The 13,067-nt window shown below is 46.1% G+C and overlaps 1 protein-coding gene across 1 annotated transcript in view; it reads left to right on the top strand.

Moving 5' to 3' along the window:
- The window catches only part of LOC139250660 (uncharacterized protein C6orf118-like), a 122,527-nt gene that overhangs the window by 22,134 nt on the left and 87,326 nt on the right, over positions 1–13,067 (top strand). The window contains exon 3 of the mRNA XM_070873032.1: positions 4,584–4,706. Coding sequence (XP_070729133.1) covers positions 4,584–4,706 — 123 coding nt within the window. The remainder of the gene's footprint in view (positions 1–4,583; positions 4,707–13,067) is intronic.

Raw genomic sequence — 13,067 nt, 5'->3', positions numbered from 1 at the left:
TGAGAGTGCTACCTGCTGGCAGGGGGGGCGGGTACAGCTTCATTTTTTAGTCACCGTTTGGAATGTTATGGGCTCAGATATGGGCTGTCCCGACTTTGAAAAAAATCCAACCATCACATACATCAACATTATTGCCATTATCCAAAGGGGTTGAAAAAAAATAAGTGGATACACTTTCCCCTTAAATATTTTGCAACTGATGTGTTTTCCTGGTCTTCCTCAGTGCTGTTGTATAGAAAGCCTCATCTGGGTTGTGATTTGGTTCAAGTAGCAGTAAGAGCACTGAAGCTAATTGAAACAAAACCCCAGAAGATTATCTTCCTCCAAACCAGATCAAAGTAGAACGACAAACAAGAGATGGCTAGGAGTGAGTTTGATATGTGGGCGCTCAACTTGCTTCAAATAATGAGGACACCTACACCTGCAATAACAACAACCTGCATTTAAATAGCACCTTTAATGTAGTAAAATGTCCCAAGGCGCTTCACAGGACTAATACCAAACAAAACTTGACACCAAGCCACATAACTAGAAAGGTAGGTTTTAAGGAGCTTCTTAAAGGAGGAGAGAGGTAGAGAGGCGGAGAGGTTTAGGGAGGAAGTTCCGGAGCTTAGGGCCCAGACAACAGAAGGCACGGCCACCGATGGTAGGCCGGTGAAAATCTGGGATGCGCAAGAGGCCAGAATTGGTGTAGTGCAGAGATCTCGAAGAGTTGTAGGGATGGAGGAGGTTGCAGAGATAGGGAGGAGCGAGGCCATGGAGGGATTTGAACACAAGAAGAGAATTTTAAAATCGAGCCGTTGCCAGATCGGGAGCCAATGTCGGTCAGTGTGTACAGGGGGAATGGGTGAACGGGACTTGGTGCGAATTAGGATACCTGCAGCAGAGATACCTAATCAAATATTCTTCCTTATTAATTCAATATCCACAGATACAAATAGTATAAAATGAATCCATTGGAAAATCTATGCCAGCAAATCTATTAATAAATGAGTCTGAAAGACTTAAGGGACCCATAGATTCAAAAGATGTGTCTTTAGTTTGCTCCAAAGCAAATTCATGTCCTCGAAATACGAACAACCTGAAGAATGTAAGTTAATAATGGCCTTAATGAAATAGGACAGCTTGGGATGATCTCTCACTGTCGTTCCCACTAGATGCAGGTGGGCAGAACTAGTAGCAACCTGGAATCCTCTGCAAAGTCAGAGAGAATCTGGGCAGACAGCTTCTGAAGATACGGTGCAATCTCACTGGCGGATGCATACTAACAGAATGAAATTCTAATGTGGCGCCGGTGGTGAAAATATTTTCATTTGCTGTTGTACGGCATCAAGGTGGAGACTTGTCGATAGCAGTAACGTTGCCATTACTAACTTTTTGACCTATTCTTTAAACTTAGCCTTGGCATGCTCCAACTAGGTAGGGTCGGTTAGTGCTGAGAGGAATCATCATCATCATAGGCAGTCCCTCGAAATAGAGGAAGACTTGCTTCCACTCTCAAAGTGAGTTCTTAGGTGCCTGTACAATCCAATATGAGAACCACAGTCTCTGTCACAGGTGGAACAGACAGTCATTGAGGGAAAGGGTGGGTGGGACAGATTTGCCGCACACTCCTTCCGCTACCTGCGCCTGTTTTCTGCATGTTCTCGGCGAAGAGACTCGAGGTCCTCAGCGCCCTCCCGGATGCACTTCCTCCACCTAGGGTGGTCTTTGGCCAGGGCCTCCCAGGTGTCGGTGGGGATGTTGCATTTTATCAAGGAGGCTTTGAGGTTGTCCTTGAAACGTTTCCTCTGCCCACCTTGGGCTCGCTTGCCGTGAAGGAGTTCTGAGTAGAGTGCTTGCTTTGGGAGGCATGCGAACAATGTGGCCCGCCCAATGGGGCTGGTCAAGTGTGATCAGTGTTTCAATGCTGGGGATGTTAGCCAGATTGACGACGCTAACGTTGGTGCGTCTGTCCTCCCAAGGGATTTGCAGGATCTTGCGGAGAATAAGAACATAAGAAATAGGAGCAGGAGTTGGCCAGCTGGCCCCTCGAGCTTGCTCCGCCATTCAATAAGATCATGGCTGATCTGATCATGGACTCAGCTCCACTTCCCTGCCCACTCCCCATAACCCTTTACTCCCTTATCACTCAAAAAACTGTCTATCACCGCCTTAAATATAGTCAATGACCCAGCCTCCACAGCTCTCTGGGGCAGAGAATTCCACAGATTTACAACCCTCTGAAAGAAGAAATTCCTCCTCATCTCAGTTTTAAATGTGCGGCCCCTTATTCTGAGACTGTCCCCTATTTTTAGTTTCCCCTATGAGTGGAAATATCCTCTCTTCATCCACCTTGTCGAGCCCCCTCATTATCTTATATGTTTCGATAAGATCACCTCTCATTCTTCTGAACTCCAATGAGTATAGGCCCAACCTACTCAACCCATCTTCATAAGTCAACCCCCTCATCTCCAGAATCAACCTAGTGAACCTTCTCTGAACAGCCTCCAAAGCAAGTATATCCTTCCTTAAATACGGAGACCAAAACTGAACGCAGTACTCTAGGTGTGACCTCACCAATACCCTGTACAGTTCTAGCAGGACTTCTCTGCTTTTATACTCTATCCCCCTTGCAATAAAGGCCAACATTCCATTTGCCTTCCTAATTACTTGCTGTACCTGCATACTAACTTTTTGTGTTTCATGCACAAGGACTACCAGGTCCCTTTGTAATGCAGCACTTTGCAATTTTTCTTCATTCAAATTATAATTTGCTTTTCTATTTTTTCTGCCAAAGTGGATAGCACCACATTTTCCCACATTATATTCCATCTGCCAAATTTTTGCCCACTCACTTAGCCTGTCTATATCCCTTTTCAGATTTTTTGTGTCCTCCTCACAATTTGCTTTCCTACCCATCTTTGTATCATCAGCAAACTTGACTACATTACACTCGGTCCCTTCATCCAAATCATTAATATAGATTGTAAATAGTTGAGGCCCCAGCACTGATCCCTGCGGCACCCCACTAGTCACTGTTTGCCAACCAGAAAATGACCCATTTATCCCAACTCTCTGTTTTCAGTTAGTTAACCAATCCTCTATCCATGCTAATATATTGACCCCAACCCCGTGAACTTTTATCTTGTGTAGTAACCTTTTATGTGGCACCTCATCGAATTCCTTCTGGAAATCCAAATACACCACATCCACTGGTTCCCCCTTATCCACCCTACTCGTTACATCCTCAAAGAACTCCAGAAAATTTGTCAAACATGATTTCCTTTTCATAAAACCATGCTGACTCTGCTTGATTGAATCATGCTTTTCCAAATGTCTTGCTACTGCTTCCTTAATAATGGACTCCAGCATTTTCCCAACGACAGATGTTAGGTTAACTGGTCCATAGTTTCCTGTTTTTTGTCTGCCTCCTTTTTAAAAAAGGGGCGTTACATTTGCGGTTTTCCAATCCGCTGGGACCTCCCCAGAGTCCAGGGAATTTTGGTAGATTACAACCAATGCATCCACTATTTCTGCAGTCATTTCTTTTAAGATCCTAGGATGCAAACCATCAGGACCAAGGGACTTGTCCGCCTTTAATCCCATTATTTTACGAGTACTACTTCTTTAGTGATTGTTTTTAGTTCCTCCCCCCCTTTAGCCCCTTGATTATCCACTATTGGGATGTTTTTAGTGTCTTCTACCATGAAGACCGATACAAAATATTTGTTCAAAGTCTCTGCCATTTCCCTGTTCCGCATTATGAATTTCCCAGTCTCATCCTATAAGGGACCAACATTTACTTTAGCCACTCTTTTCATTTTTATGTACCTGTAGAAACACTTACTACCTGTTTTTATATTTCGTGCTAGTTTAATTTCATAATCTATCTTCCCCCTCTATTATCTTTTTAGTTGTTCTTTGCTGGCTTTTAAAATTGAGCTTGTACACTTGGGGGGAAAATTGCCCCTTTTTCAGTGACCCAGAGTCCAAAGCTCCGGAGACACCGGGTAAATACAGAGTTTTCTTGCGAGTCGGAGGCGTACGCCCGTGGCAAGCCTCCGACCGCAACTTTCAGGCCAATGAACCAATCAATTGCAATTTGAGTTTCTGGTGTGGCAGATAACAGAGATCAGCTGCCGATGGGGGTGGGGAGGGGGGCAGAGAAAAAGGGCAAAGGGCACAACTCTGGAAGAATGGAGAGGATCATCTGACCACGTAAGAAGAATTTTTTTAAGGCACTAAGGTCAAAGCAAAGATGGTGAGTCCGTATATATCAGGAGGTAGCCTGAATGTTGAAGAATGTAATTTCCCGCATTCCTGTCTCTTAGCAAATTTGTTTTGAGATGTAACGCACTCACCTTCCTTTGCTCCCATTAGAAAATAAATGTAATGTATTTTTGTCTATGCTCTCACTTCTAGTTGCTTAAATTATTTCCTTCAACAGCCTAAAAGCCAGCTGTATATTTAAAATTTATTTGTGTCATATTTGTCAAAGTTTATTCCAGTGATTTAAGTGTTTAAACTCCTGTGCCTAGTAAGTGTCCTAGTTTCTCTTATGGCGGATCTAATTGACTTCCCTCCTTACATTACAAATGTAGGAGCTGATGAAGATAGACCATCTCCCTGGACAAAACTTGAGACGTCTTCAGGTTTATAGTGATGTGTTTGAGGACATCTGCCAAGACTCGACAACATTTTGTGAAATCTTGAGGGAAATCAAGGTAATTTCCAGCTATGCAACACCGAACATATTGTGCGGTATTTGTTGCTTGTGCTATGGGAAAATTAGAAATGTGTATACAGAATCATATAATTTTACAGCACAATGGAGGCCATATTCCCCTTTCCCTTTCCTCTCCCTGTACTGTTTTGAATGCTCTTTTTAAATATTTACCTGCTTCCCCTTTGAAAGCTATTCTGGATTTTGCTTCCACCACTGTTTCTGGTAGGCCATTCCAAGTCCTAACAACCTCTGCATTAAAAAAAATGTTCTCCACACCTCTCCTCTGGCAATGGTCCTACATTGATGCCCTCTAGTTGCTGACTGACCGGCAGAAGTCATTTTTTTCTATTTATTTCAACAAAACCTTTTCAGGATTTTGAACGTCTTTATCAGACATCTCCTCTTAACCTCTTGGCTTAAAGTGAACAGATAATCAGTTTCTCTAAACGCTCCTCAGGACTAAGGCCTCTTGTCCATGATTACCCTCTGCACCATCTCCATGGCCTCCACATCCTTCCGAAAATAAGGCACCCAAAACCGGACACCATTTTCTAACAGCGACCGAACCAATCGTTTGTATAAGTTTAACATTATCTCTTTGCTTTTATACTCTATTTTGGGATTGCGAATGCATAATTTTTCATACCATTAGCAACTTGCCCTTCCACTTTTAAAGATTTCCTTATCTGAACCCCTAACTCTCTGCTCAGCTACTCCTTTTGAAATGTTACCGCTTAATGTCTTTGTCCTTTCCACTATTCTTTCTCCCTGAGATGTCTTATCTTGTGCTTCCTCACGTTAAATTCCATCTGACAACTGATCCGCCCAATCTTAGACTTTTCCTGGAGGTAGGAATCCTTTCTATAATAACCTTTTCTCCATTTAGTTTTCAATACTGTGCCAATTACCGTTCACTTTCATCGCACCGCTGATAAATGCACTATGTTCATGGTTATTTTGTAGTTAATTAAAAAAAATGTTTAGGTCACACTGTTGGACCAAACAGTGGGAGGACAGATGCACCAACATTAGTGTCCTCAATCAGGCCAACATCCCCAGCATTGAAGCACTGACCACAGTCGATCAGCTCTGCTGGGCAGGCCACATAGTTCACATGCCAGACACGGGACTCCCAAAGCAAGTGCTCTACTTGGAGCTCCTTCACGGCAAATGAGCCAAAGGTGGGCAGAGGAAACGTTACAAGGACACCCTCAAAGCCTCCCTGATAAAGTGCGACATCCTCACCGACACCTGGGAGACCCTGGCCAAAGACCGCCCGAAGTGGAGAAAGTGCATTCGAGAGGGCGCTGAGCACCTCGAGTCTCAACACCGAGAGTGTTATGTCTCAAATAAAGTTATGTAAATGAGTACTGTAGACATGAGTAAGTGTGACCTTAGTTCCTTTATTCTAACTCCAGAATGCTGATACAGCATGGGAGGCCTGATTATATACAGTGCTCCCAAGAGATGCTGGGATCCCTTTGGACTCCAACAAGTATGCCCTCTGGTGGCGGTAGAATGCTGGCTACATAGGGTTGCATACATAACATCACTCCCTCCCAAAGTCAATAGTACACTTATTTACAGTGTGAGACGATCTGGGGCCTTTTGCTCCGTAGTCGATTGTCTTGGTACAAATGCAGGTGTAGGAGAGTTGGTTGGTTCTTCGCTGGGCTGCTGTGCAGCTGGCCTTGCTGGGCTGCTGGGGATGGTGAGTTCAGCTTTGTGGTCAACCATGATGTTGGCAGCCACTTGTGTGTGTGTCGGAGGGTCAAAGTTGGTGGTGTCCTTTTCGGGTTGCATGTGGCTGTCTGTGAATCGCAGTTTGGTTTGGTCCAAATGCTTTCTGCAAGTTAGTCCATTTGTGAGTTTGACCTGAAACATCCTACTCCCTTCTTTGGCTATGACAGTGCCAGCAAGCCATTTGGGACCATGTCTACAGTTGAGCACAAATACAGGGTCATTGACTTCAATATCGCGTGACAAATTTGCGTGATCATGATACATGCTTTGTTGACGCCGCCTGTCCTTGACGTGATCATGGAGATCAGGGTGCACAAGAGAGGGCCTAGTTTTGAGCGCCCTTTTCATGAGCAGTTCAGCTGGGGGAACCCCGGTGAGCGAGTGGGGTCTGGTGCGGTAGCTGAGCAGGACTCGGGACAGGCGAGTCTGCAGGGAGCCTTCCGACACACATTTCAAGCTTTGCTTGATGATTTGGACTGCCCGTTCTGCATTATTGGCTCCACAAATTCTGACCGTGCCATCGCTCTTGAGGACCGGAACAATCGGACTGGCCCACTCGTTGAACTACACCGGCGCGATGATGCCTTCTCGTTGCAGCCTGTCCAGCTCGATCTCCACTTTCTCTCGCATCATATACGGCACCGCCCGTGCCTTGTGGTGGATGGGTCGTGTACCGGGAACCAAGTGGATCTGCACCTTCGTCCCCAAGAAACTTCCGATGCCTGGCTCAAATAACGACGGAAACTTGCTCAGAACCTGGGCACATGAGGCGTGGTCGACGGACGAAAGCGCTCAGATGTCATCCCAGTTCCAGCGGATTTTTCCCAGCCAGCTTCTGCCGAACAATGTGGGGCCATCTCCTGGTACAATCCATAGTGGGAGTTCATGCACTGCTCCATCATAGGAAACTTTTACTGCTGCGCTTCCAATTACAGGGATCAGCTCTTTAGTGTAAGTTCTCAGCTTGGTGTGAATAGGGCTCAGCTTGGGCATGTGCGCCTTGTTGCATCACAGCCTGTCGAAGGCCTTTTTGCTCATAATAGACTGACTCACACCCGTGTCCAGTTCCATGGATACTGGAATTCCGTTCAGTTCAACTTTTAACATGATCGGTGAACATTTCGTGGTGAAGATGTGTACCCCATACACTTCTGCCTCCTGGGTTTGAGACTCTAGTTCAGTTTGATCCGCCATGGATCGGTCTTCCTCTGCAACGTGGTGGTTTGCAGGGTTTGCAGCTCGTCTGCACATTCATTGGAGGTGTCCCATTGTTCCACAGCCTTTGTACGCATAGTGTTTGAAGCAACATTGATGGGCTCAATGATCGCCTCCGCAGCGCCAATAAGGTGTTAATTGCCTTGCATTCACACTTGATGGCAGACTCTGGATCATCTGAGGTCATGCAGCTGCAGGCGTGTACATAGAAACACAGAAAATAGGTGCAGGAGTAGGCCATTCGGCCCTTCGAGCCTGCACCACCATTCAATAAGATCATGGCTGATCACTCCCTCAGTACCCCTTACCTGCTTTCTCACCATACCTCTTGATCCCCTTGGCCGTAAGGGCCATATCTAACTCCCCCTTGAATATATCCAATGAACTGGCATCAACAACTCCCTGCAGCAGGGAATTCCACAGGTTAACAACTCTCTGAGTGAAGAAGTTTCTCCTCATCTCAGTCCTAAATGGCCTACCCCTTATCCTAACACTATGTCCCCTGGTTCTGGACTTCCCCAACATCGGGAACATTCTTCCCACATCTAACCTCTCCAGTCCCGTCAGAATCGTATATGTTTCTATGAGATCCCCTCTCATCCTTCTAAACTCCAGTGAATAAAGGCCCAGTTGATCCAATCTCTCCTCATATGTCAGTTCCGCCATCCCTGGAATCAGTCTGGTGAACCTTCGCTGCACTCCCTCAACAGCAAGAACGTCCTTCCTCAGATTAGGAGACCAAAACTGAACACAATATTCCAGGTGAGGCCTCACTAAGGCCCTGTACAACTGCAGTAAGTCCTCCCTGCTCCTATACTCAAAAACCCTAGCTATGAAGGCCAACATACCATTTGCCTTCTTCACCGCCTGCTATACCTGCGTGCCAACTTTCAATGACTGATGAACCATGACACCCAGGTCTCGTTGCACCTCCCCTTTTCCTAATCTGCCGCCATTCAGATAATATTCTGCCTTCGTGTTTTTGCCCCCAAAATGGATAACCTCACATTTATCCACATTATACTGCATCTGCCATGCATTTGCCCACTCACCTAACCTGTCCAAGTCACCCTGCAGCCTCTTAGCATCCTCCTCACAGCTCACACCGCCACTCAGTTTAGTGTCATCTGCAAACTTGGAGATATTACACTCAATTCCTTCATCTAAATCATTAATGTATATTGTAAAGAGCTGGGGTCCCAGCAATGAGCCCTGCAGCACTCCACTAGTCACTGCCTGCCATTCTGAAAAGGACTCGTTTATCCTGACTCTCTGCTTCCTGTCTGCCAACCAGTTCTCTATCCACGTCAGTACATTACCCCAAGACCATGCGCTTTGATTTTGCACACCAATCTCTTGTGCGCGACCTTGTGAAAAGCCTTTTGAAAATCCACATACACCACATCCACTGGTTCTCCCTTGTCCACTCTGCTAGTTACATCCTTAACAAATTCTAGAAGATTCGTCAAACATGATTTCCCTTTCATAAATCCATGCTGACTTGGACCGATCCTGTCACTGCTTTCCAAATGCGCTGCTATTTCATCCTTAATGATTGATTCCAACATTTTCCCCACTCCTGATGTCAGGCTTTTCTCTCCCTCCTTTTTTAAAAAGTGGTGTTACATTAGCTACCCTCCAGTCCATAGGAACTGATCCAGAGTCGATAGACTGTTGGAAAATGATCGCCAATGCATCCACTATTTCTGGAGCCACTTCCTTAAGTACTCTGGGATGCAGACTATCAGGCCCTGGGGATTTATTGGCCTTCAATCCCATCAATTTCCCAAACACAATTTCCCACCTAATAAGGATATCCTTCAGTTCCTCCTTCTCACTAGACCCACTGCTCCCTAGTACATTCGGAAGGTTATTTGTGTCTTCCCTCTTGAAGACAGAACCGAAGTATTGGTTCAATTGGTCTGCTATTTCTTTGTTCCCCATTATAAATTCACCTGAATCCGACTGCAAAGGGCCTACGTTTGTCTTCACTAATCTTTTTCTCTTCACATATCTATAGAAGCTTTTGCAGTCAGTTTTTATGTTTCCTGCAAGCTTCCTCTTGGACTCTATTTCCCCCTCTTAATTAAACCCTTTGTCCTCTTCTGTTGAATTCTAAATTTCTCCCAGTCCCCCAGTATGTTCTGCCATTTGCATTCCTGCCTGTAAACGACGTTACTTTGTGTACAGTACTTGCCAAAACCTCTTTATGCTGCGAAATTTGTTTGGTGTTATCGCTGGTGGTCATAAATGCCTGGGCTATCGTTACAGCTTTGCGCAGGTTCGGTGTTTCAGCAGTCAATAGTTTGCGAAGGATAACCTCATGGCCAATGCCAAGCACGAAAAAGTCTCTTAGCATTTGCTCCAGGAATCCATCGAATTCGCAATGTCCTGCAAGGCGCCTTAGTTTGGCGATGTAGCGCGCCAGTTCCTGGCCTTCAGACCTTTGACATGTGTAGAGCCGATACCTTGCCATCACAACGCTCTCCTTCAGATTTAGGTGCTCCCGGACCAGCGTACACAGTTCTTCATACGATTTGGCTGTTGATTTCACTGGAGCGAGAAGATTCTTCATGAGGCCATAGGTTGTTGCCCTGCAGACGGTGAGGAGGATCGCCCTTCGTTTGGCAGCGTTTACGGTCCCTTCCAGCTCGTTGGCCACGAATTATTGATCGAGTCGCTCCACGAAGGCCTACCAATCGTCCCCTTCTGAGAATTTCTCCAGGATGCCAACAGTTCTCTGCATTTTTGCATGGTGGTTCGTTATCTCGTCGCCAGTTGTTATGTCTCAAATAAAGTAATGTAACTGAGTATTGTAGATGTGAGTAAATGTGACCTTAGTTCCTTTATTCTAACTCCAGAGTGCTGGTACAGCATGGGAGGCCTGCTTATCTACAGTGCTCCCAAGGTATGCTGGGATCCCGTTGGACTCCAACAGGTATGCCCTCTGGTGGCGGTATACTACTGGTTACATAGAGTTGCATACATAACAGAGAGCATGCAGAAATGAAGCGCAGGCAGCGAAAAGAGCGTGCGGCAAACCAGTCCCACGCACCCCTTCCCTCAATGACTATCTGTCCCACCTGTGACAGGGACTGTGGCTCTCATATTGCACTGTTCAACCACCAAAGAACTCACTTCAGGAGTGGAAGCAAGTCTTCCTCGATTCCGAGGGACTGCCTATGATGATGATGATGGACCAAATAGTTCCTGTATAAAGTGCTGTCTCCATATCAGGCGCCCACAGCATTACATCTGTTCTAGCTAAGCTTGTTCACCTCGCATGGGAGATTAAATAAGTTGAGAGAGTCCATGATGGTAAATTGTGCATGATCTGTTGGAAGGAGTGGCCTGGATGAGTTGAGTGACTTTTCTTTCTTCCATACATTTTTAACCATAAGCACGCAAACTATTGGTTACCAATCTTTTGTCGAAAATTTGTCGAAATTCCTTTATAATGTCTCCATCAAATGCTGTGTCATCAACAACAACAAAAAGTATTTATATAGCGCCTTTAACGTAGTAACATGTCCCAAGGCGCTTCACTGGAGGATCATGAGACAAAAAATTTGACACTGAGCCACATAAGGAGAAATTAGGCCAGGTGACCAAAAGCTTGGTCAGTGAGGTAGGTTTTAAGGAACGTCGTAAAGGGGGATAGAGAGGTGGAGAGGTTTAGGGAGGGAGTTCTAGAACTTAGGGTCTAGGCACGGCTACCAATGGTTGAGCAATTATAATTAGGGATGTTCAAGAGGGCAGAATTAGAGGAGCTCAAATATCTCGGAGGATTGTGGGATTGAAGGAAATGACAGAGATAGGGAGGGGTGAAGGCATGGAGAGATTTGAAAACAAGGATGAGAATTTTGAAATTCACGTATTGCTTAACCGTTAGTCAATGTTGGTCAGTGAGCACAGGGGTGATGGGTGAGCGGGACTTGGTGTCAGTTCAGACACGGGCTGCCGAGTTTTGGATCACCTCACGTTTACTTAGGGCAGAATGTGGGAGACCAGCCAGGAGTGCGTTGAAATAGTCAAGTCTAGAGGTAACGAAGGCATGGATGAAGGCTTCAGCAGCGGATGAGCTGAGGCAAGGGCGGAGATGGGCGATGTTACGGAGGTGGAAATAGGCATTCTTAGTTATGCTGCTGATATGTGGTCGGAAGCTCATTCAGGGTCAAATATGACACCTAGGTTGTGAACAGTGTGGTTCAGCCTCAGACAGGAGTTGGGGAGAGGCATAGTGTCAGTGGCTAGGGAACCGAGTTTGGGGCAGGGACCGAAAACAATGGCTTCGGTCTTCCCAATATTTAATCAGAGAAAATTTCTGCTCATCCAGAACTGGTTATCGGACAAGCAGTCTTGACAATTTAGAAACCGTGGAGGGGTCGAGAGCAGTGGTGGTGAGGTAGAGCTGGGTGTCGTCAGCGTACATGTGGAAACTGACGCTGTGTTTTTGGATGTCGCCAAGGGGCAACATGTAGATGAGAAATAGGAGGGGGCCAAGGATAGATCCTTGGGGGACACCAGAGGTAACGATGTGGGGATGGGAAGAGAAGCCTTTGCTGGTGATTCTCTGGCTACGATTAGATAGATAAGAATGGAACCAGGCGAGTGCAGTCCCACCCAGCTGGACGACGGTGGAGAGGTGTTGGAGGAGGATGGAGTGGTCATCCGTGACGAAGGCTGCAGACAGGTCCAGAAGGACGAGGAGGGATCGTTTGTTTTTGTCACAGTCACACAGGGTGTAATTTGTGACTTTGATGAGAGCCGTTTCAGTATTGTGGCAGGCGCGGAAACCGGATTGGAGGGATTGAAACATGGAATTGCGGTTAAGATGAGCGCGGATTTGGGAGGTGACAATACGTTCAAGGACTTTGGAGAGGAAAGGGAGGTTGGAGATAGGGCATTAGTTTGCAAGGACGTAAGGGTCAAGGGTTGTTTTTATGAGGAGAGGGGTGATGACGTCAGATTTGAGGGAGAGGGGGACAGTGCCTGAGGAGAGAGAACCGATAACAATGTCAGCTAACATGGGAGCCAGAAAAAAAGCTTAGGTGATCAGTAGTTTGGTGGGAATAGGGTCAAGGGAGCAGGAAGAGGGTCTCATGGAAAGGATGAGCTCGGATAGGTAACGAGGGGGGATCGGAGAGAAACTGGAGAAAGATGTGAGGTCAGGGCTAGGGCAGGGGGATCCTTCGAGGAAGTTTGGCCCGGTGGGCTAGGGGAAGGAAGGGAAGAGACAGAGGCAGCTGAACAGATGGTCTCAGTCTTAGAGACAAAGCTCCTCACACTTACTGTCAGAGGTGAGGCTGGGGAGAGGGCTTTAAGAATACATAGAAACATAGAAAATAGGTGCAGGAGTAGGCCATTCGGCCCTTCGAGCCTGCACCATCATTCAATAAGA

The sequence above is a fragment of the Pristiophorus japonicus genome, unplaced genomic scaffold, assembly GCF_044704955.1.
Source record: "Pristiophorus japonicus isolate sPriJap1 unplaced genomic scaffold, sPriJap1.hap1 HAP1_SCAFFOLD_405, whole genome shotgun sequence".
Taxonomy (NCBI): domain Eukaryota; kingdom Metazoa; phylum Chordata; class Chondrichthyes; family Pristiophoridae; genus Pristiophorus; species Pristiophorus japonicus.
Note: the sequence above shows the minus strand (reverse complement) of the source record. Positions and strands in the feature narration are given on the sequence as shown.